This window comes from Oxyura jamaicensis, chromosome 1, assembly GCF_011077185.1.
Source record: "Oxyura jamaicensis isolate SHBP4307 breed ruddy duck chromosome 1, BPBGC_Ojam_1.0, whole genome shotgun sequence".
Lineage (NCBI taxonomy): Eukaryota > Metazoa > Chordata > Aves > Anseriformes > Anatidae > Oxyura > Oxyura jamaicensis.
Window position 1 is genome coordinate 85,175,123 of NC_048893.1, and position 24,454 is coordinate 85,199,576.

Genomic DNA, 24,454 nt, shown 5'->3' on the forward strand with positions numbered 1-24,454 from the left:
AACAGACTCTGGATGTGTAAGCACTTTTCTCTTACTTACTCCCCTTGCCCCTCATTTCCTTTTAAAAAAGACAATTTCTGTGCATCTCTCCCTGGTCTCTGGGCTGTGACTTTCAGGCAGGTTTGGGTAGGTCTGTGTGGGCGTGGGTTGTTTTGTCACTTATTACCTGGGCACTGCAGAGCTCTCTGAGTTTAAATTTATGTGTTCCGGCTTTTATTGCTGTGCCACTTGGCTCTTTTGAATTATCTCAGTCACCAAATGAATTTTATAGTCCACTGGGGGCTGTCCATGCTTGTTAAGGTGATATTTCCATCTCCAGCGTGCCGTGGAATCTCATCCGCCACGCAGCGAGCGCTTCCACCAGCCAGCCGCCTATCGCTTCTTCAGGAGGCACCCCTGGTCCTTGGAGACTCCTGCAGTGACTGGGCGAGTTGTGGCGGAGGCTCCTGGAAGAACACACAGCTCACCGTGCACAGCGGGCGCCACTTCTGCTCGGGAAGGACGTGTAATCGATGCCGGTGCAGTGTTGGCTCCTGCCGGCTGTGAAGCTCTTTGGTGCAGGGAACCAGCAATGCATGGTTTTTGGGTACAGTGCTCCCCTGCGACCCGTTCCAAGTGCATCCCCTGGTAGAGGGGGTTTATCGAGCAGAGGGGTGGCCCCACCGGGGGCGATCCTCCTGATGCCACCCTTTTGCTCTCCCTCTTCTGGAAGGGGGTCTCATGCTCTTTAATGGCTCCCCAGTGTCACTGTATTAATGCCATCAGAGTTTCAGGAGTGTTTTGGAAATAATTCCCCCTGCCTTGCATCAGGTCTGATAGCACAGCAGGTATGTATGGTGGCAGAGATGGGAGAGGGAGTCAGGAATTATCACCGTGCGGTGATGAACGCTCTGGGCTTGATATGGTGCTGCAGCACGAGGAGTCATCTGGGGACAGGCGTAGTAGCTTGCACTCCTAGGAGGGATCACAGAAGTTTCCTTCTCCATCTGGTTATCCAAAAGTCCAGCATCATCTTCCCTCTTTCTCAGGAGACTTCACCTTTTCCTAGTGTCCCTCCTAGGAGCTCTACACAGGCATTTGCCATGTTATTTAGATGTCTCAAACCAACCCTCCCTGCCTTGGAACCTCTTCCCGTTTTGCCAGGGACTGCTGGCGAAAAGCAACTTGTATGTCCCTTGTGCCCATTGCTGGCATGGCTGGTCAGCCGCCCGTGTAGCACTGCAGTCCTTCGCCAGGAGCCTGCAGCTCTGCTTCTCAGCTGCAGCGTGTTACCCACCACGTCAGCCAGGCACCGATTGTTCTTCAGATGATACGGGGTCCTTGCATTTTTACCCTGAGCCCCTTAAGAGAGCTCCCCTGGGAGTCAACCAGTGGAAGAGAACTTGCCGGTTCCTTTTTCCTGCGTGAACAGTTCCTGGCGGTATTTCTCAGTGAGTCTCTGCTGGACTTAATGTGATGTTGTTTCCTTTCTCTGCTCCTCCTTTGTAAACTACTAATCAATGATATATTGCAGCTGTTTCCATGATTCATTTTCTTAAGCCTGTCGTAAGGCTAATTGGTTTTCAGTTTAAGTCCTGGATCTTGCAAATTACTGTGTGTGGGCACATTGCAGGATCCGGGCCCCAAATTTTCATTCCCCACTGTCATTAGCAGCGTTAGAGTCTGTGCTAATCCCTCTCCAGCTAACTGTCTTCATACAGCAATTTAACTGCTTCGTATTAACCTGGTGCACCTCTTCCTGCTGCGTTGTGCTGCGTTCCTATGTCACCCTCGTGGCAGCCATTGCATCTCTCCTACTGAGTGCAAATAAAAGCAAATTATAAACAAAACCGGGCTTAGAACTACACAGTTCCTCCTTTCCCTCCTGTTCTGTCCCTCCCAAAAGAGAGATTCGTGTAAGGAGTTATCATGTCCATCATTTAACTAAACAGTACGTATCTAACGTTTTTAATCTCCCCTCGTAAATCAATCCCTCCAGGAACTTATCTACTTCAGCCGTCTGGAAATTAAAAAATAAAATAGATCTCACAACAGGACAAGCCTGAAATGTCTTTGGGGGGGAGGGAGAGGAGCAGCGGAGGGTCTGAGTGGCAGCAAATAACACTTGGTATTTTATAACCCCTTCCATCTCTGGATCTCAATGTACTTTGCAAACGGGAGTGAATTAAGGGTCACCGTGTCCCCCCATGAGGCTGGGAAGTCTTGTCACAAATCTGTGTCAGCTAGCACTTGTCTTTATGAAGCACGTGCAGCTGCTGGAATTGCTCAGCCTCTGCAGGGATAGAAGTCATTTCTTCCTGCTGCAGGAAATTAGCTTCTACCTGTTTCAGCTGGAGGTGGAGAGGAGAGTTCCCATTAGAAGCAGAAGGCCTCGGAGGGAGATGAAAAATTCCAACCCCTTTTAATAAAGGTAACTGGATTAAATGCACACGCATTAGGTACGCTCTGTATTTTAGAGGCAGGAAAATTCAGACATAGAAAGACAAAGTGATATGTCCAGCAGGGAATGAGAGACAGAGAGAGGAAATCTTCACCCACTGCTATAATTGCAGAACCATCCTCCTTTCTGCAAATACCAGCAAGTTCTGACTACTTGTGGCCAGCAGCATGAACTTTGGGCTATACAGCTAGGCGTTAGACTGAATGGCTTTATCAGAAACTCCAGATATGCTTACAGGTGCTAAAGGAACAGTCTTTCTCAGGAGATCCCAATGCCTCCTGCTTCAAGGAAGATTGTTTTCAAGGAAGACAGGAGCGGCTGTCTTTTGGTGGTACTTTGGCATTCCACTCTGGTCCCCACGGCTCCAGAAACGCACACTGGCCTGCCCTGAGATGAGGCAGCAGAAAGTACCAGGTCTTTTTCAGGTTTGGCTGGATTTCTGAATGTGAGCTTGCATTTGTTCTTTTCTTACCCTTACTGCTCCACCAACCCATCCCCAATAATTATCTTTCAGATTCATCCTTCCCCTCCATCCTCATTCTCCTTAACTGCTCATTGAGATTAGGAAACATCCTTTTAGTCTCTCTCTCTCATCCTCATTAAATCTCTTTTTTATTTTTTTTTCTTTATCTTCATCTCCTCCTTCCTAGACTGCCACTAAATTAAAAAAGAAAGAAAGAAAAAAAAGAGTAAAGAAAAGCTCTTTAATGTGTTTTTAAAAATCTCTTTGAAACTGATACCGTCTGTCGCTTCTCTCTCTGTCTCTCTTGCTTTATTTATTTATTTTTACAGACTGAACTAAAAATGGGCTTATTGATAAAAGCCACAGTGTCTGCTGTTTGCTGATGATTAGGTGCAAAGACGAGGCCTTTCCCTGTTCAGATAGGTAAATATGTAAAAGATGTTATTTAAATTGAAAGGACAGGCTGACAATGTGCATTCTTCCTCCCTCCAGCACCCAATGCCACAGGCACAGATGTCCAGGAAAAAGTCTGGACTAGAATCCAAAGATGCAAGCAGAGTTTGCCCACAAATGTGCACTTAACCCCAGGCACTGATTCCAGAAACTGCTGATGTCTCCAGGCCCTTGAGAGATGTTCTGGTTGCTAGCAGACTGCAAATTGCAGTATCTCAACCCCCATGGCTTCCATTAGTCAGCCCCAGATATGAAATGGTACAGAAGAGCAGCTTCGTACCCAACGGGAGCAGGATTGGGAGGTTCTCTGTCAAAAAGAGAAAAAGAAAAGGGGAAAAAAAGACCAAAAAAAAAAAAAAAAGACAAAAAAAATAGCACTTCCCTGGTTTGAAATACTTGTGGACCCAGATCTAAACATCTTCTCAGAATACCCTTAATGCATTTGTAAACAGGATCCATGTGCTAATAGATTTTAAAGTTGGAAAAGTCCACTCACTCATCTTCACTCTAATCTGAAAGTGTTACCATGATGTGAGCACGTGTCCAAGCTATCCTTGCTCTAGCTCTCTCAAATACTAGGAGCAATGAAACTGCAGCAGCTGAGGCATGTGGGCTACTTGCACCTACCCAGAGCTGTGTGCCTTCAGCAAGGCAAACGTCTGCCCTTGCAGGTTTAGAATTGCTAGCAAACAGGACAACCAGGCTGAAGGTAGCTTGCTGCAATCACGCTTCTGTTATTGGCAGTAGGGTTGGTAACTCCTGGTAGCAGAGATCCAGACCATCTGTGTTTGCCAGCTGCCTGGGCACTGACATGAAAGTGCTGGGTTTGATGGCATCGTGTAGGATCACAGAAGTGTTGGTTGGAAGGGACTGCTCGCTGGGCCTCTAGTCACCAGTCCAAGCTCCTGGATGAAGCCAGACATCTCTCAGAAGCCCGTGTGTCAGAATCAAAAGGGCTACATCTCAGTGGGTTCATTTCCTCTTCTCCCTCCTTTCCCCGCCTCATGGCTGCCTCTCCCCCTTGCCACTCTGCCAACACTAGGGCAACTTTGGCTACCTACCCAAATCTCAGTTCCAGAGGCACACAAGGTCGCCTGTTGCAGAGCCAGTGTAGATCCCAATTTGCTGGGGCTTTTTAGTTCGCCTATAACATGCTTGTGGCTAATGACTGAAACCTGCTTCAGCCATTGTGGACCACTGCTGTAGAAGGCAGGGACCAGGTCCAGCACACTACACAGTGGGGATTTCCCTATCTCTGTGTAAAGGCCCTACTGAGGAAGGTGTGCAGGGTGTGGGGAGAAAGAAGAGAGTCTCTGAATAGCTGGGAAGCATGATAACCTCTTGTTCTAGCCAGTCTGTCATCCCCTCCATCCTCCTGACTGCAGAGTTCACGTTCTATATAAAAAGGTACCTCATGACTTGCTGGGATACCTGGCACAAGCCCAGGGGAGGCAGTGGTGGATGCCTCCTGTCCATATGTGCTTGAACAGGGAAAAAAAAAAAAAAAAAAAAAAAAAAAAGGGATGAAGCAGAAAAAGAGAAAGAAATGTACAAATTGATAAAATCAGGAACTCAAACTGAAGAAGCAAAGTAGGAAAAATATGGAAGATGCCAGAAAGGAAACTCTACATCACAGGAAGAGTTGATATGAATTCCCCTCATGAGCTGGATCATCCAGTCTTGGAAAGGTAGTTTGCATTTTTCCCCATGTGGTAACCTGTAAGGAGGCAGTGGGGTGAATCTGTAATCCCAAGAATAAATTAGGCCGTGTTTAATCACTGACGTGGTTTGTACCATGTAATAAACAAATTTGCAGTGCTGCACTGATCCAAGGAACTCCGTGGTACATTTAGTTGACATTTAGTCATTAGGACTGGATGCTTGACAACAGCAACAAAACGTTGCTGAGAATCCAGCAAAGGTATAAATGGAGAAGGGTTTCTGCCAGACTTGTGGCCTGATTTCTGCTGGTGGTATTTTGCTCAGAGATAGAAATTGACCTTATGTCTGTGGAGGAGCAAAACAAAACCCAGGATGTATCCATCTGCAGTTTAAGTTGTATCATTATGACATTGCTTTTGAATTTTCCATTTTTGTGTGTTTCTGCTGCTCTTGGCTCCCTTGGTAGAAAATTCCAGTGCACGTAACCAAGAGTTACACCCTGTGCCTTGCTTGTCTGGAGTTACCGCTCCTCAAAAAAGCCATGAGGCCCAGTGATAACATGCATCCTAGCGGCAAGGACTCATCCTAACAGTAGGGACCCCTTTAATGTCTTAGGTCTCAGAGAGGCTAGAGGCATTTACCAGACCATTCTCTATGGTCTTCTTCAGTGCTTAGTCACTAATTGTTATTCACTGCTCCCACAGAGCATTTTGTTTTTGATGACATGTGCAAATGGCACATTTGTTACCAGACAAGGTTTGAGAGTGAGAACAAATCTAGTTTATTCTAATAAAGTGAAAATTAAAACAGTGGGTTACACTATTGAAAACGAGAGTTATGCAAAATGAGACAGGAAAATGCACTGTCAGTTATCTATGTGACACTTTTGTTCCCTTCCCAGCTCTTCATTGAGAAGCTCTCTCCCAGCCTGGGGCTCCTGCAGCCCCATGAATTGAGAGCGAATGCCAGGAGTTATTCTTCCTGAGTGAATCGAGTGCATGGTATACATCCTTCCAGTATACACCCTTCCACCATTAAGGAACCATGCAGTGAATGTGCCTTTAAAAAGAGGCTCCTCACCCCACTCCTTGTTGACTTAGAAAGAACGGTATGCACTAATACAACCCTTTCCCTTCCTGATAAGCTGTTCAGAGGATTTCTGTTTGAAGCATCCCATTCAGGGTTTTACAACTTCCCATTAAAAAAAGGGAATCATTAAGAGGTTCACATCTCCTGCACAAATGTAGTGGGTTTATGTGGCAAGGTTTTGGCAGCAGGGGGCTGCAGGGGTGGCCTCTGTGAGAAGAATCCAGAAGCTGCCCCGTGTTAGATAAGGGGCAGTTTCAGCAGGCTCAAAGGGACCCGCCGCTGGCCTGAACTGAGCCAAAAAGCGTTGTTGTTTGTGCCTCTGTGAGAGCAGATTTAAGAAAGGGAAGCCCACGCAGGTTCAGTTTGGGAAGGACGGCATCCTGTGGACCCCACATGGAGCAGGGGCAGAGCATGAAGATGAAGGAGTGGTAGATTACAAAGCATTAGGGACTGACTGTAGGCCCCATTCCCCTGTGCTGCTTGGGGGAGGACATAGAAGCAGGTGGATGGGGGGAAGGTATTTTTAGTTGTTTATGTTTGATTGTTTCTCACTGCTCTAGCTTGTTAGCAATAGGTAATAAATCTCATTAATCTCCCTGTGCTGAGCCTGTTTTGCCCATGACAATGACTGTTGAGTGGTCTCTCTGTCCTTATCTCAACCCTGGAGCCCTTTCCATCGTATTTTCTCCCCCTTTCCATTTGAGGAGGGGGAGTGAGAGAGCAGCCGTGGTGGAGTTCAGCTGCCCGTCTGAGTAAAGCCACCACAGCAAGCATCAGGCCCTTTTCTTCCTTTGATGCAGGCGGATGGGAAGGTGGGGTCCTCTAGGGCTCTCATAGCTCCTGGTCTCTGAGCAGAGCTGTCAAACAACAAGATGGTGGGACAGCCACTGTCAGGCTGAGAGCTGTCCTCGTATGGGGGTTATGCCCTCTGTGCCATAACTAACAGCAGTGAGGGACACCAGGCAGGATCCCTGTTAGATTGCTACCGGCCATTTTTAAGAGAGGTTAAAAAAAAAAAAAAAAAGATGTTTTGAAGAAGTCACAGCCTCCTTGAATGAGAACTGTGCCTTCCCAGATGGCTAGAGGCTGCTTATGCTCCTGACTCTGCTGTCTGGCTTTTTGGCAAGTCGTCTTTCCTTATACACTTCTGCTATCCTGCCTCTTTGGACAGTGGTCCCTGAGGGACTGTGAGAGCCTCTTCCCCCGTACGGCAGCCAGCACTCCGGGGCCTCGCCATTAGTGGGGCCCGCGAGCCTAAAAACAACCGAGCGTGGAGGCTGGGATTTTGCTGGGGAGAAGTTCAGATCACAGTGTTACAGGCAAGGTTTCCAAGCTTCCTCAGGCCTGGCACGCAATCAAATAAACAAGAAAAAATGTTTAATTAAACTAACATGAAAAAAACCTGAAAGTGTCACAAAAACTGGAGGCGATGGTGCCAGTTCCCCACGGCATATGGCAGAGCAGCCGCTCTCCCCGCGCTACAAACGCGGGCCTGTCACTTCAGAGGGACGCACGGCCCTTTCATTTCTCCGCCTGTCACCATGACGGCAGAGGGACCATCCCCACCGCCGCCCTCCCCTCCTGAGCAGGAGACGGGGCAAGCTGCCGCAGGGGACGTGATTTCTCCTGGGGAAGGCAAAGAGAGGAAAGCTGCCCGTTTTGCCATGTTGGAGCCAGGCTGCGAGGCAGCGGATGGCACCGCGAGGGGCTGGCCGTGGGAGGAGGAGTGCAGTGTCACCTGCTGTGAAGGCCTCTGGGGGCCCCCTCTGCTATGTGCCACCGGGATTGAAGCACTTTATTCTTTTATCAAAGAGAATTTAGATTGGACATCTAAACCCCTTTAAAAACAGAGAAGTCTTGATGTTCTCTGTGTTTGATGTGGGCGCGTTGCAAGGGGCAGGTAGCGGTGGTTTCTCGGCTCCATCTTGCATTGCACGAGTCCTCGGGCTTGGTGGGGCAGGGGAACCCAGGGCTTGTTGAGGGGAGCAGGTCCGTGTGGCAACCATCAGCTGGAGGGACAGGGAGTGCTTTTGGTTATCAGAAAGAAGGATGAAGGCTTCTTTAGATCTCTTAAAGGACCGCGGTGAGCCATTTCCCATGGGAAGACAGTATGAAAGCTAGCTTGAGCATTGAGTTAGGGGGTTGGGCTTTTCTGCTTCTGGTGACTGCGATGACTTACATCCTTGGCCTAGAAAGCCTTGCTGTCCATTTGCCTGCCACCTTTTCTCTCAGTTTTAGCAGTAGAGCATCATTTGGTATTCCTTTTTGTGTCCGGTAATGTGCTGCATTACATATAAGCACATGTATGTGTGGAAGGCACAACAACAACAAACTCGGAAGTCCTTGGGCTCGCAGAGTACTGCGGGAGGACCAGGAGGGTGACTGAGTGTCAGGGGCTCCCTTTTCACCGCGTGGAGAGGAGATTTTAAAGGGTTGAAGCATGCCACTGGGAATTTGGTGTTTGAGTACCACAGCGTTCCAGGTTTATTTTTAAACATCTTGGAGTCTCAGTAGGTTTTAGCAGTACAGAAACATGAAGGCAATGGCTCTGGCAGTGCAGACTTATACGATATCACACACTGGAGGAGGCAGGGGAAGAGGCAGTGGGATGTGACCATAGGGGAAGTGTGGGGAAAGCTCGAGGTCAGTGGTGGAGAGGAGAAGAAGAAGGAGAGGAGAGGAAAGGAAGAGGCTGAGCTCATAGGAGGCGAGGTCAAGCAGGTGAAAAGGACAGACAGGCTGAAATTGCTGTAGGTTTTTGAAAGTGTGAAGAAGAAATTGAAACTCAATCCAGTGAATGCTTCAGAACCAACAGGGATGAAGCGGGATAGATGTGCTATGACGGGATTTCAGGATGAGGAGAGAGAATGCTAATAGCCATATTGTGTATGCTTTGTGTGTCAGAGAAGCTGGGGAGAAGTTGCAGTGTATGGAAGGGAGCAGTAATGAGCGGCCAGGCATGTCTCCCAGCTGTCAGGACAAAGAAGAAGGGCTTGGGTGCTGGCTGTGTTGCAGTCGTCTTTATCCCAAGGGGCTTCCATCTGAAAGTCTCTCCATGGGAGGTTCGTTATTCCCCTGTCATCCCTGCAGTCTCATTCTCTGCACGGGCAGAAAGTGAACCCCAGGACTCAAGAGACCAGGCTGGGTCACAGTGACTTAGTTCATCCTCCCAGACCTACCAACTCCCCAAAGGCTTGTGTGTTTCTGCGCTCTGAGGAAATTAGCTTGCTGAAGAGAAAGGGCACAATCGCTGTAAAAACCTGTTCCAATGAAATTGTTTAATTGCAAAGGAGGAAAAACCATTTGTAAATTAAATGAATCACCCTGCTTACAATACAGAAGACTAAGGAATGATCTGAGAGGAAGCTGACACTTTGGCTTCCTCTGATGGCACAATCTGAGACACAGGAGACAGAGCTGAGCATCTCAAAGTAGCAAAGGAAGCAGTGGCTCTTAGAGCAACAGGAAAGCAATTAGCCTTGTTTTCCCTACAGTTCCTTAGGCGTCTGCTTGCTGTGAAATACCAAACTGTGTCCTGTTTTCTAACTGCCTCTTCAGCCTGTGCTCTGCTGGGCAGCGTGCATGCATGGGGCTGTGCTGGGATGGTGGGCAGCTGGGAAGGCCCCCAGTGTTGCCACCTGTCAGCTGAATCCCATTAACGACTCCAGCACCTGCTCCCCCCTAACGGGGTGGGTTGGGAGCACCTCCAGCTGGGGTGATAACATGTTCGTCTGTCTGTCGTCTGCATATTGCATAAGACATCGAAGGGGTGCAGGGCACTCCTTGGTGTTGCTTGTGCTGTGCAGAAATTTAAAGTACAGCCTCCGGGCCTTTCCCTGAATTGCTGTGTGAGGGATGAGTGGTGAGAGATTTCCAACAAGTGGTCAGGAGGAGGAGGAATCCAACAGTCACATGCTTGGTAAGATACTGGCAGCAGTAGCTGTCTAGCCAAGTTGCTTAACTATTAAATAACATGTCTGTACTCTCCATGGGCGTTCTGCAGTAATAATTAATAGTGATTACATAGTGATAATGCAATGGTTATGCTAATAGACCTATCAGCTTGGATGTAAAGAGAGAAGAGCCAATACTATAAATATAGTAATATCTCTGTGGAGAGCAGTCTTAATGACAAGACTATCTCATATAGTAAATATGCTGATACTGTTTATAATAAACAGTGTAGTTCCTTACCTACTACATTCAGTCTCTGAAGTTTTCCTGCAATTAACTTGCCTCATTTCAGTCCTGCTTTTCTCTTTCCCCTTCTCTCTACCCTGCCCTATCTGCGCAAAGGTGTTTCAAGATCTTTTGCTTCAAAGTTGAGCAGGGAAGTGAACTGAGTAGATGTCTGTTAACATTTATACTAAACCTTAGAGTGGAGACCTAGGCAGCATACAGGCACTCAGGACAGCTACAAACTCAGGGTTTAGAAGTCTTTTCTGTATCCCCGCATCTATTAGTCTTTCATTTTCTTGAATAATGCTATATGGAAATGGTGAGGAAAGGGATGAAAACTCGTAGGGTTAAGGTGCCTTGTTACTCAGTGTGTGCACACATACCAGATTCACAACAGCAGTGTGAGGAAACCCAGTCTCCTCTAAGCAACAGAGCACAGAGCTGCAGCAGCAAACCCTGGTGTGTGCCACACACTTGTCTCCTGCCAGCGGCTTCAGGGAGAAATTTAGAGCTGCCCTGCATCGCTTGGGGGCTCAGTCCCCGGATACTGGTGTGTTGCCTGGGTGCTGGCAACCAAGGATGAAAGCAGGAAACTCTGAGGTTGGTAATATCATAAGCACTATAAAAAGTGGGGGAGGGAGGCTGGATGGAAGGAAGATTTTCTAAGCAGGTGACTAGATGCAGCTGGGATGAAAGGCTGTAGCCAGGCAAAGCAGTAGCTGGAGAGGCTAGTTACTATTTCAGGACTTCTCCTCCTCAGCAGTAGCATGGGAAGGAGGCTTTTAAATTGAGAAATCCTATGAGGAGTGACCTATGCTGGCTGGGGAGCAGCCAGTTTGCAAAAGATGACACAGCATGTGGTAAGCTAACTCATCGGCGTGGTGCACTGGGATAATAAAAAGGGCAAGGTATCCTCAGTCAGAGGGAAGAAACCTTTTCAGGAGCATAACCATGGGCAAGGGGTGGTACAGCTCAGGCCATGCTGGAGGTGCTCTATGCCCAGAAACCTGGCCTTTGTTCATGGCCTAACAAGAAGCTGGACCTGTTGGGTGGCACCGACTGCAGGCACTACTTGTGGGCCTGAAACTGCTCCAGGTTTATTCAAGTCATGATAGGAGGCATTGGCCGCAGTGCTTGTTAGAAACCCTAGGGGGGAGCATCCTGACAGCCCAGCCAGCTGCTATGCCGAGCTGCAGTGCACTAGTGACAGTACTCCTGGTCAGAAAATGGAGGTGGACTCAGTGCTCTGACATAAAGGTATGGTGGGCAGAATAAGCCATGAGGATGCTCCAGGAGCTTTATGGAGGTGATCAGGTGTTACCATCAAATGTGGGCCAGTCTGCTGGTCACTGTGCTGATCACTGTCACCTATAAAAGCTCAGTGTCCTTTGCTATCAGATGATGAAAGCTTCTATAAGGAGTATCTTGAGTAGAGATATTGTCTCTTACGCTGATGCTTCTGTGGGGTGCTTCTTAAGAGCATATGCTGCTGTTATGGTTGAGTTACCTGGAAGCCATTAATAGTGGTAGATCATATTAGACTTCCCAGTGGAGCAGTGGATTGGTAGCATTATAGAAATACAGACTTTCATCCTGGTGCTAGCTGGAAAGGACAGAGGAAGTGTTGCTTTTGCAGAACATGTCCTCCTCCTTTGGAGGCTGGGAAGCTTGAGTGAAGTGTGTAAAAACCCATGCTGAAACAGCCAAGCCCTCTTACAAAATTCTGTTGTGCGTTTCAGCCTTGAACCTTTTGCAATTTGTCTCCTAAGTTCCATTACTATTTGCAGTCACCCAGTTTTACAGAGGAATAGTGATGCATCTATTACTCCAACAGGTTTCAGGTATCTCAACTAAGCTAAAGCCTCCTGGTCCGATTTCGTGTGACCAATTTAAACAGCCATGGTGAACTAGGCCCTCTCCTGGCCTGCTTGCCAAAATCCTTGGCAATGTTTCAGTCCTTGCTGGGGGCAGAAGTGACTTCTCCTCCTGGTGGAAGGCTTATGGCTTTGGAGGAATGCAAAAATGTTCTCAAATATCCTTGCTAGTTGTCTTCGTTATCTGAACACCAGCTTTGGGCACAGAGGAGACAACATGTTGGAAATATTATGCACAGTGGTAACCTCTGAATCACATCTATTTTCTTAGGAGCTGAGATGTGTTAATTCCTACTTGTATTTTAAAGATTTGACAAGATAACAGTGTCTACTACAGAGGTCATGCCTTTATCTTCTGGAGAGCTTCACATGTAGTAGTACCTTGTCTTAAAGCATTTCTGGTGGGCTTTGTCTGGCATTTGCTGTCGCTATAGCACCTGGCCCACCGGAGGCAGCCTGGTGCCTGCAGGTCCCCCTAAGCTCTGGTGACTGATCACCTTCACCTTAAAAACAAAGCCAGAGGTCCTGGGAAGCAGAAGAGCTAGGAATAAACTGGATGCTTTTTAGTAGACAGTCCACATTTCCCATTTCTTGCATCCTAGTGGGGGGGGAAAATAGGGGAGGTAGGCAAGCAGGGGACTGGAGGGACAGAGAAGGAGAAAATGCACTCTGTGGTTTTCTTCTTTTTTTTTTTTTTTGCTCTCCCCATCTTCCCATTCCCCGCTTTTCCCTGTTTGAGACTTCGTGTCAAATACCTCTGTGCGCGTTCCCCTCCCCGCTCCCAAATCTCATCTCTCTTCAGGGCTTTGGCTTTAAATACGCACACATATATGCAATTAAATGCAGGCTTTGACTTTTCGCCTGGGAAACTGGAGGGATAAGGTGAGCTAAGCTTTTAATTACGAGTACCCATTCTGGGAGGCAGGGAATTCAAGCTGACAGTAGATGCTGCAGCACTGCTTAATCCTGTCTTACAGGGAAGGGAGGGGAAAAAACATGAATCTGCTGGAGAAAAGATTTCCTGAATATATACAGAAAATACTGTTTCTTCTTGCTTTCCCTTTTCCACCTTCCCTTTCTTTTCTGTTATGCCAAGTAGAAAATAGGCATTAAATACCGGGGATTTGATTAAGGCTTCTGTTAAGGTGAAAACATCAAAGCGCAGCTCTGACCCCTAGAATCAGACTGTTTGTGCCAGACTTTTTTTTTAAATTGTTATTCCCCAATCTTCAGAACAAACATAATGGGCCAGGTTCATCTGGGCTGCTTCATCCATTGATGCGGCTGGAGCTGCACCACAGACACCTTTGTGTGTGAGTGACTTTCTTGACGGGGAGGTGGACGGTGTAGGAGTTCAGTGGTAGTGCCTCCAAAACAAGCACAGCTGTGGCTGCATGGAGAAAAAACAAACAAAGTTATTGATGTCCCATGAAGAAACCACTAACATGTTTTCCACTGTAACAAGAAGTAAAAGTTGTTCCCTGTTGTTTGCCACAGGCCAAGTGTGATGCATGGTCCAATCTGATTTAAAACAGTCTTTTTTATTATTATTATTTCCCATCCTCCCAATTTCTTTCAGGATTTGTCTCTGTGGTTTAGGAGCAGTAAAGTGCTACTTTGCTGAGGAAGTGGCAAGATACTATAAGGGAAGGTAGGAGTAGGCCAGGACACTCTGCTAGGTCAACAGGTATGAGTCCCAAGTGAAGACCTGCCCAAAGAAGAAAAGCAGAATAGAAGAAGAACTGTCCTCATGTCTTAGAAACGCAGCATCTCCACCAAGGCACTGGAGGGCACCACATCTCTCTTCCCTTTCCATCCTCCTTCCCTGCTCAGCGTGACAGCTGTGTGGAACGAAGCCTGTGCCCTCTTGCAGCTGTTCACATGCTATTTTTTTTTTTTTTTTTTTTTTTTTTTTTGCAGCCTGGCCTCCTGCAGCTTGTGCTGGAGCCTCTGACTTGCCAGCCTTGGTCCAGGCTGGGCTGTGGAGCTGTAGTTGTCAGGACCACTAGCTGCTTTTCAAGCCCTTCCAAGTGTTTCCCTCTCCCTTCTTTTCCTTTACATTGACTAGTTGCATGTCAGGATGAAGCTATTGCATCTTCCAAGAGGAAGAGAGGGGCCTTGCCTTCCGTAAAGGAGCACCAGTTACTCCAGTTGGGCTACTTCCAGCAAAAGAGCTTGTGGCGCCATGCACAGGAGCATAACTTTCTTAGGAGGGTATTCTAAATCAAGAGAATGTAGCCAGGGGCAATTTTGGTAGGAGCCTGTTTGAGGAGAGAGTGGAGATGAGAGCTGGGAGTTCAGAGGGCAAGTTCATCAATAATAGTATGGCATTCTTGTTTTCTTGCTTGTTTCCATGCTTCAAGGGGAGCTGGGCTGACACGAACACTTCAAATGGGATTTTTCTTATGTTTGAATGCTTATGTCTGAACTTGTTCTTACAGTTCTTGTTCTGGATGAGTTTCTACTTAGCATCTCCTGACAGCTTTGTGCTATGGACTGACCCCTCTGAGCCGCGTAATAGCTGAGGCCTCTGCCTAGCCTGCTGTTAACTAGGAGACCTGGCTGCCTTACTGATAGGAGAAACCTAAAAAATGCTCCACTGCCTCTGAATTTCCTCTGTAATACCATCATGACTCCTGATTAATTTCCATAATGCAATTTTGCCAGGTAGACCTCAGTAACCTTTTAGCTGACCTCCGTAACCTGCTGTTCCTCACAGGTTTCCCACTATTAAGAGCTGAATAATCCAGCCAAGTCTACTGCCTTCAAGCAGATCGGTGGAGTGGTGTGGCATTTATATTTTTGGAGAAAGGGCTCTACCTTATGTCATCTGCACAAAACCTTTGTTTGGCCCTGACTCTTTTTAGATACCAATGTTTCTTTCTTTGCCTGAATTCTTCAGCTTAGAAAAATGGTATAATGTCTACATGGCCACACCTGTGATAAAGAAAACATCCCAAATTAGTCAGCACTCAGTCTGGGGTTTAATGGTCTGTATTAAGTCAGGCCAGAGCAGCAAACCCTCCTGTGTGACTTCAGCCAAGTGGGAAGTGTAACAAGGAATTTGGTGGTTGCCTAATGAAGCAAGGTCCATAAGGATCTGGACAGCCAATGTGTACATCTGCAAGGAAGACACTTGAAAAATTAAGAAGTTCCTTAGCTTAATGAAATAATTGTGTGTGCTTGCGTGCACTGGGGGCCTCTCAAGCACACTTAGCAACCCCAAGAGCCTAGTTGTACCTTTTGTGAGCCTTCTATTGCCACTTAGTTTCCAGAAAAATACGAAGTCTCTTGGTGAATTCTGCTCTGGGTCTTCAGGATTGCCTTAAATTCAGCGTACAAGCCACCAGAAACAGTAGTGGTGCCCTGCTTTACTGAGACGTAGTAAGGATAAATGCAAGAAGCCCCTGTGATGTTGGCCAGTGTGGTGACTAGGAAAGGGGAGAGTGGCACAGCTGAGTCTTGCAGAGGTTCCCTGTTGCTGCATGGGTGCATTTGGGGGGTCAGTTTTACTTGTGAGGATATTTTTTGTTTCTCTTTTCATTGAGGGCTTGTTTCACGTTGCCTCCTTGATCTGTGCTCCAGCAACTGGAAGGAATCTCAGCCCAGGGCTAAGTCATTAATTTTCTTTCCTCATTAGCTCTGCTGGTCCTGAAGGGCTCTGTGAGCACGCAGCAGGATTAAATGCAGTTTGTGTTGATGCCCAGCTTGGCTTGACACTTGAATGGAGTATCTGAGCCACTGTTGGGCAGAGAGGGACTGAGGTCAGAGCTGAGGACCTGCGTCTGTTGGCTTGCCTCCCCTCCTTCTCTATCTCCTAACCCACATTTCCAATCTCCTTCCCAGCAGGCAGTAGCTCTGGAGAAGGCTCAAGTTCCCCAGCCTTTTGGGAAGGGGTAGGTGGAAAGAGGGAGAACAAAGGAGTGCAGTAAACACCCTGGGGAAAGGAGAAGCAAAAGGCAAGGCGGCACTCTGTTTGGTGTCATCAGCTCCAAATACCTTGGCCGTGGGCTTGCCCCTAAGGTGGTGTGAGAGGCGAGACCAACTGTGCAGGCGGTACGTCGGGCGGGCATGTCTGGGAGAAGTGTTTATTTAAGACAGTTGTGATCAAATATTCATCAGCTCTCACTCCCTCCGTCCTGCTACAGCTTCTTTCTCCCTCCGCTCAGCTGGAAAGGACTTCAGAGTAAAAGAAGGAGCAGCACTTAAATGCTTATTTATGTTGTCATTTCTAGGCATTTTATCAGGTCTCTAATGAAATAGATTTTCCCTCAAGAGGTGCGTATTTTCTGAGCCAGAGGGGGAGAGCACTACGGAGTGCTGGAAAAAAAGCTGCCCACATTCGATACGTTTGATGCATTATTAATGACGATAAAAGCAAGAGGTTATAAACATTTTCTTTTCCAAGTACTAATTGCAGCTGACCTTAGCTTTAACAAAAATAAAAAGATGGGGGGAGTGCAAACAGATCCAGTGAGCCCGAAGTGTAACAGTCAGGGCAAAACTCCTTTCTTGACAATCCCGAATGCTTTCACATATATCATTTCTAAGAGTGCTGCCAGAGCCAACCCATTTGGGACTAGAATTATAGCAGAGATTAGCAGGATTCTGTTCCAAGAATATCTTTATGGTGATCACTTGTCACTTGTCATTACAAATAAATCCTATTGGTCTTCTTTCCTCGGTCTCATCCTTGGCTTACTTACACTCGAGAAATCACTCTTCTCCTCCCCTCTTTTTCCAGCAGGGGAAATTCAGGTTGCTTTTTTTGAATGGTTGCTGGCTTAGCCTGACTCAACGCAGCCCTCAGCCCTGCTGGGGGCGGGAAGACACGAGAGTCTTTGATGCTTATTTTTAGTCCTGTAGCAGGTAAAATGTGTCTTAGTTGGCGTGGTTGGAATATTTTGTGTGTCTGTGGCTTCACGTGGGACAGCAGCACATACAGAAGGGGTCGGGGAGATGACCCTATTTCCCTTGTCTCCAAAGAGCCATACCTTTTTGGCCACGCACCGCCAAGGCAGCCAGAGTGCTCCACCAGGACGAGGCTCCTGTTACAAGGGGCAATCCAGGTCAAATGGCAGAAAATGAGAAGAAACGAAGTGGTACTATCTCATGATGTACCACTTTCCTTCTCTTGGCTGCCGATGCCGGCAGGGCTCTGGACAGGGTAGTTAATAACAAGGCCACCTGCTTCAGGGACGCTGGTGGTGCTCTCACTCAAGGCAGCGTGAGGCAAATTCTGCTGGCTGAATCCACCACAGCTGTCATGAAACCCACCGAGTTTTTATGGGTGGTGCTGAGATGTCCTAGGTCTAAGCAGCAGAAATGGAATTGGAAGCAATTAAGGAAGGTATTGTACTGTTACACGAACAAATCAAGGTAGTTATGTGAGTGCTTGGAAGGGCTGAGGGTTGAATTGAGTTGCCTGCAGACTTCTGTGCTTTCTCCAGAGCTTTAAAAGACTGTGCTAACGCCGGAGCTTAGGCTGGTGTTTGAATATGCTTTAAAAACCCGAACACGTTCACTAATATGTTGGCTTTGTTTGCAACAGAATGCCTTATTTCTATTTATTATTTCACTCATTTATTATTTATATTACAGTAACAGCTAGAGGCCTCTTTCTGCTAGGTGTCATATGGATTCTTTGTAAGGGGGAAGTTTGTCTCCTCAAACTCTGCCTGAGAGGTGGGTGTGCGTTCAAAGGAAGTAGCAAACTGGTTGCAGGGTTTGGATGAGGACCTAGCTCGCTCAGGTCCTGGCTTCTTGACATAACCTATGGCCCTCACAAAGCTGTATCAAACAAAGCTATTGCTCTCGCTTTGTGGGAAGCCTTTAATTCAAACTGAAGCTGTGTGGGAGCCTTTAAGTGTATCAAACAAGGAGCTCTGGATGGAAGGTTGTCCTGTAATATATTGGATAGCTGAAGAGGACTGCCATGTCTAAAGCCAGTGGCTTCTACATTTTCCTGGAGCCTAAGGTGGCTTTTCACGTGGCAGAAAATTAGAGGTCTTGCTTAGCTTCTTTTCTTGCTAGAACATATTGTCCGTGTAGCGTGAGGTGCCAGGGGAATCTTCCCCAGATGTGCGTGTTAAAAACTAAGCGTTTTGATGGCTGCTTGTCTCCCATCTCCGAGTTTAAAAGCAGTCGATCAGAAAGGGACCAAACCCTTGGGGATTCACATTTGCTTTCATTAGGATAATTAAAGAACAGAATAAGCAGAACAGGCAGACTTCCCCCTTTTAAGATGCAAATGAAGGATTCGGTGAATGGTGGTTTTTGGACTGAGTTTCCCTTCGTGCTTTATGCAAAGAAATGAAATTCCAGTTGGAAAAATAATGGGATGGTTTAAGCATCTTGATTTTAATGACTTTGCTATGAGTGCTTAGGCACAGGTAAGCCCCCTGATACTGCACAGACTTTGTGTGGCCGCTTATGTGGATTATGGCCCCTTGGACAGGAGAACTTGTTTTTTTCAGTGGAGGTTTCCAGTATGGACCATGAGGAACAGCTCTCCCTTGGAGCCTCGTGGGCTCCTCTCCAGAGGCCAGCAGTGAAGGCTGTGTTGGTGTCATGACTGCAGTGATGCAGTGAATACACAGCAGCACGGATGTTGTGGAGAAAACGAGCTGTCTTGCAGAAACATCACCTGCTTCTCCCCCAGCAAAGATCAGGAGAGGTTGCCGACCCTCCTACCTGCAGGGAGCAGGCAGTTGCCTGTGTCTGGATGGGCCCGATGCTCCTCTCGCACCACCTGTACCCCAGTACGTGTCTTCCAAAAGCTTTGGAAATGCTGGTACTTCTGCTGCAAGTAGGTACTGCAGTGAAGAGGGTTGTGGTTGTGTTCTTGGTGTCTCCTTTTCTAATCTGGATGGTGTTCTCATCCTCTGCCAGACAAAACAGCAATGTTGTACCTCTGCTAATATTCCGGCATGTCTGCTCGCTTATTTGTGGCATTATTTCTAGCACCAGCCCTGCTTCCCCCTGCTCGTGACACAGGCCAAATAATCATCAAACAGATGCCTTTTCCTCGGGGATGCCACTGAACTCATTTCTGACAGACAGGGCTATTCTCTTATTTATTCATTTTCTCACGGGAGACCCAGGCCCTTCAAAAGCAGTCTGGTTTTCTTTCAGCGCATTGAAGCTGTGTCTGCGTGCCAGGGCTGCTCGACACATGCATGCAGCGTCTCTGTCTGAAGCAGTCCTTGTTCAGGTGGTAGGCTTGCTCCTCTCACCGTGCTGTGGTGTCATTGCTTCTGCCCATGGGACAGGTGCCAGAAGGCGTGTGTGGGGAGGCAGTGACTCCGTGAAGGCTGCACGGAGAGAGCTAAGCAAATAAAGTCACTGCAAGCTGCCGGCCTTCACCTCTTACTTGTGTAAACACTTGAGTATTAAATATAAATGAATGTTTCAAGGATGTGTGTGTTCTTCAGGGATGCTTGTTTACTACACCATTGTTAGAGGAAAGCTTGTTCCCTTGGGTTCTAGGAAGCAAAGAAGGTAATATCTCTTCCTTTCTGCTCTTCCCCACTTTCTTCTTCCTTCTTTCTTGCTTCCTTCACTGGATAGTAAGATTGCAATGACACTTCCTAAGTGGGAGTGCCCTCATATACGCTACCCAAGTGAAGCCTTAAGTACATTATAAACCTCAACAGCTGCCTTCTTCACACAGGAGCTTTCCCTGCCTCTGGACCACGTTTACTTAGCCCATGTCACTCACCTGGATAGCTACCCTGCTCCCCGTGCTTCCTGACAACCTGTTTTACACAGAGCACAAAAGCTGAGATGAGAGCTTCCCGGTTGTCGTCCATCTCCTGATGCAGCTCTGTGGCAGCCTGGCTGTGTATGTTAACTAGTTACACCCAGTTGCTTCAGATTAAAATTTTGCTCCACTGTTATTTCAGATGAGTGCTGCAAACTAAATCATGTAGCTGGAGAGATCACCTTGGTGGTGGCTTTATTTTTTTTACAAGGGATGTCGCCTTGGAGTAGGAGCAAGCTGTCATTGGCTGAACTGCAAGTGCAAGATCATTACTGAATATATTACCTTAATTACATCACACGGGTGTTGTGTCCACTGCAAAGTACCGATGAGATAATCCTAAACCATACCAGCTGTCAGCAAGAGGAAGAGAGGTAGGTTAGGGATGCATTTAATTTTCATACACTTGGCTATTTTGCATAAACAAGCCATCGCATCAGTATTAGTTTGAAAAACATGCAGATTAATTATTGTACACGTACTAGCAAAGCTACTTCAAAAAAAAAGGTCTTTTATGGTGTTCAGGAGGTAATATGACAGTCATTTTTTTTTCAGTGGGGGGCTTACAGCTACTCCGTTCATAGCCTCTTTCAGCAGGGAGCAGGCAAAACCAGCAGTAGGACGCTCCGGTCCCAGATGGGTGAAGCACATGTGCCACAGTACGAAAGCTGTGTTGCTGGGGAAGGGATCAAAGCTCCACTATTTCTAACTATTGCATTCAGAGTCTCCTTCTGCCTTAGATCCAGGAGCTCTTCCCCATGCCAGCTGCTTCCAGAAGAAGGTGCTAGCAGGAGCTGTGGAAAATCACCAGTGCCCACAGCCTTCCAGTCTCTTCCCAGTGCCTTCCAGTTCTCAGCAAGTGCGGTGTCAGCAAACGCACAGCAGTGCTGCTTGTGAACGGGATTGGGCGAAATAAATGAGCTGAGACTGCAAGGCGATTATTCATCATAGCAGAAGCTTGAGCTGCCGCAGTGTTTGTCATCTGTAGTGCCTTTGTTATCAATTCCATCACCAAAGCCAGCGCACCTTGTCATGTTCTAAAAGTCAAACCACTACCCAGGGGCCTTTCCCTTCCTCTTCTGCAGCTAAGAGGCAAGTGAAAACAGCTCACACTGGTATGTCGTGTTTGGGACGGAGATGCTGTAGCTTACAAATGGGAGCATTTCTTTCTTTAGGGACTATTGATTTAACTCCAGTGGGTGAGATTTTTCCTTATTTCTCTCCTTTGCTCCAGTGGCAGGAGGTTTGGGATTCCTCCCTCCTGCACCCCCACCTCTTTTTTATTCACCCCCTCCTCTTTAAAGACAGAATTGTTGCATCAATCTTTTGGGGAAGGGGAGAAAGATGAGGGAGCTAGAAATTAATGGAGGACAGGTGGAATGACTGATAACCTGTCTGCCTTTCTTACATATTTCCTCTGTACCTCTTTTCAGTCATGCTTGTGCTCTCACTTGCTCACACAAAAGATACACAAACTGTCATCTAGAGTCTTTGATTTCTATCCCCCAGCCCCTGCCCTTTTCTCCTTTCTTTTTCTCTTCCTCATACTCATTAATTTCCTCTGTTGCGTGTATTCAGTGGGAGATAGGAAGATGCTTGAGATTAAACACTGTGGAAAGGTAGAGGCCAGCAGTAATATGAGAGGTGGCACAGAGGAGGATGGGAAATTCAGACAAACGTGCCCATCCTTGAAAACACCATCATTTCTGGCCCCTTCTGAGGGTAAATGCAAGGAATAGCTCTTCTTCCTCATAGCAAATTTCCAATGTGCTCCTCCGCAGCTCTAAGTGACTTCAACAGCACCAGTATTTTGGATGCTGTCTGGACCCAAGTGAAGCCCTGTGAGATGCCACCTTTGTTATAGGAGATCACGATGGCCACAAGGGCAAGAGACTTGGCAGCTTCACAGAAGAGGGAGCACTCTAAGTGGCACATAATTTTGGATGCCTTACTCGCCACTCCATTTGAGACTGATAGGGCTCAAATTTTTGGGATCCACCATTCAGGACCCCTTCATACAGGCCCCCTGAAGGCGGCCTCATCTCTTATGGCACTGCTTTCCTCCCAGCACCTGCACGTGGACTCGTTTGGAGAGTAGGGACTGTAGGGGGAGATGTGGCTTTTTGTGACTTCTGTAGTCTCAGCCTGTTTCTGTCTCGAGCTCCCTCCTCCTTTGAAGTGCTGTTTTGTAGGCTCAAGGAAAGCAGAGCCCACGTGCAAGTGGACTGGTTACTGAGGGTCTGTTTGCATTAGGGCAATTCTCTCCGATTCTCTCTTTAAATGATTTCTATCTTCACTTCCAAGGGAAGCCTGTCCTTTGTCCCTCTTTCCCAAATAACCCAAATTCATCAGATAACCTCTTAAGACCAAGCCTAAGGCAAAATCAATCTCCAAAGGAAGTAGCAATTGCTGTAGCTCAGGCAGCAGGCAGAACACGAAATCCATATTGGCTTATTAAAAGCTCAGGCTTTGCCTTGCTGATCTCTAATGATGACAAGTAGCAATTATTTTTATTACACACACACGTGGACACGTGTGTCAAGTACAGACCGCTTTAACAACAGGCTTCCTGGGGGACCTTGTAGCGATTCTCATCGCTTCCATTGCTGAGGGCAGGTGAGTCCTCTTTCTTGAGCAATGTCGTGTCTCAGCGTTTGAATCAAGTACTTTGATTTATCTGTTTTCCTCTGGATGTTATTAACTACTCTGTTGCCTTTACAAGAGCTGAGTTTGGAGGGGAGATGTATGGCAATCGGGCGAGCACGCGCTGTGGACCCACCAGCTGGGGCTCTGATGTACAGCCATGGGTTTTTAAATGTCAGTGAGATAATAGCATCCAATTGGTCCCTAAAATGCAGGATGCTGCAAGCAGAGGTTTTCTTCTGGGCAGGCTGGAAGGCTCCTAATTACTAGAAATCAAGAGAAGAGTCAGTCAAGCATGAGATAGAAACCTCGCAGTGGGGAAACACCACACTGGGAAATGTCTGGTGAGCAGACAGTTTCTTAACTCTTCACAAACGTAGGAGATAATTATCGTCAAGCTCTTTCCTCTTCCTCACTGTCCTGCTTCCCCATGGAAAGAAAAACAAGCCCTGTCTCTTCCCTTCAGTCACTCTGCTGTCCCTGCAGTCGTGCTGGGCTCCGTCCCGCTGCTGCAGCCGCTGGAGTGCCTCACCCTGGCACCCAGCAGCCCCCCTCCCTAGCTGGGATAGGGTTAATGAGCTGGGGGAGGCTGTGCAGTGCTTTTCTCCTTCCTTATGTTATATTCTCAAGATCACCATTTCTCTTTTTTTTCCCTTTTCCTTTTTCCCCCATCCCTGCATGCCTCCACCATCAACCCAGCTGCATGCATTTGTCATATGGTGCCCTGCACTAGGCTGCTGCATAAACCTACAGAGTTCTGGTTAAAGGGGAGAACCTGGAATCAGGTGAAACCAGGGCATGTTGTACTTGCTCTGTGAAGGCTGATTCCTTCTGAACACAAATTGAAGGGGAGGATGAAGCGAATTAACTCCCTGATAGGACCAGGGAGGACTAGTCAGCTACTGCCTTGACAAATCTGCCTTGTCTTTGGGTTTTTCTGTTCCCATTTGTCACTGTGAAGACTTCCTTCATTTCGTAGTTCTTCTCCTGTGGTTCAAGCACAGGCTTGGGAACCAGCAGCTCTGTTTTTCCTAGATCACTCAGAATTTCATGGAGGCACTAATATATTTGGGCCAAAACAGACTAGACTGATCCTCTTGTTTCACTCACCTGGGAACTGTTCTTGCTTTTTTCATGTGTTTGCCTTACAGGGCTATGTTTCTGCCTATGTTCTTGACTCAAAATGCAATGCTGGGATGTTCCTTCTGTCATGCAGCAGTAGTGTCCACCTAGTAAGACTTCGGTCTCGTGGAGGGTCACGTAAGGAAAGTGGGAGGGCACATACCTATGTTGTGTGTGGTTTCTGGGAAGTCTGGTAGGAGCTTTCTGTGACTGCAGTGTCACTTGAGACCTTTGTCTCCCTCAGCTCCTACCTGCAGCTATATATGCTGCTGATGATCTTCTGCTTAGTTTTTGACAGAAGCTGCAAGTACAGCTTCCTGTGAGTGCCTTTTGGCTGGGCAAATAACATGTTGTAATGCTGGCTGCAGCTACTGTCGTTGTACTGAACTCGCGGTCCTGGTAGGTCTGTAGATCTGCAGAGCAGGAGGAGACCTGACACCTTGTGTCAGCTGTTGAGAACAGCCCTGTCTTGTGGAGTTCCTTTGACACTTGAATTTCTGCTTGGACCTTCCCATGCAGGAACCCCCTCATGGGAAGCGATAGCCAATTTTGGATACTGGAGGAAGAAAGAAAAGTATCCTTCTCTGGGAAGCTCTGAGAGAGGGAAAAGGGAGATGAATACAAAAAGCCCAGCAAGTCTTTGCCCAGTCTTCCCAGGAGCGGTGCCTCTGCCTTAGCTCTCCCTACAAGCTCTGATCACATCTCCAGGACGCACAGAGAGCAGTGCTGAGGCAGGGGGGTGTAGGTCTGGGGTCACAAAATTAAGG

General features: G+C 47.3%; 1 protein-coding gene across 2 annotated transcripts in view; it reads left to right on the plus strand.

Moving 5' to 3' along the window:
- Positions 1–24,454, plus strand: part of LSAMP (limbic system associated membrane protein) — a 952,242-nt gene that overhangs the window by 589,031 nt on the left and 338,757 nt on the right. The window contains exon 1 of one of the 2 annotated variants that reach the window (XM_035314831.1): positions 9,948–10,026. The exons of the other annotated variant lie outside the window; for it this stretch is intronic. Within the exon in view, the coding sequence (XP_035170722.1) occupies positions 9,963–10,026 (64 nt within the window). The 5' untranslated portion in view covers positions 9,948–9,962. Of the gene's footprint in view, positions 1–9,947; positions 10,027–24,454 lie in introns of those variants that run through there. 2 annotated transcript variants of the gene reach the window in all.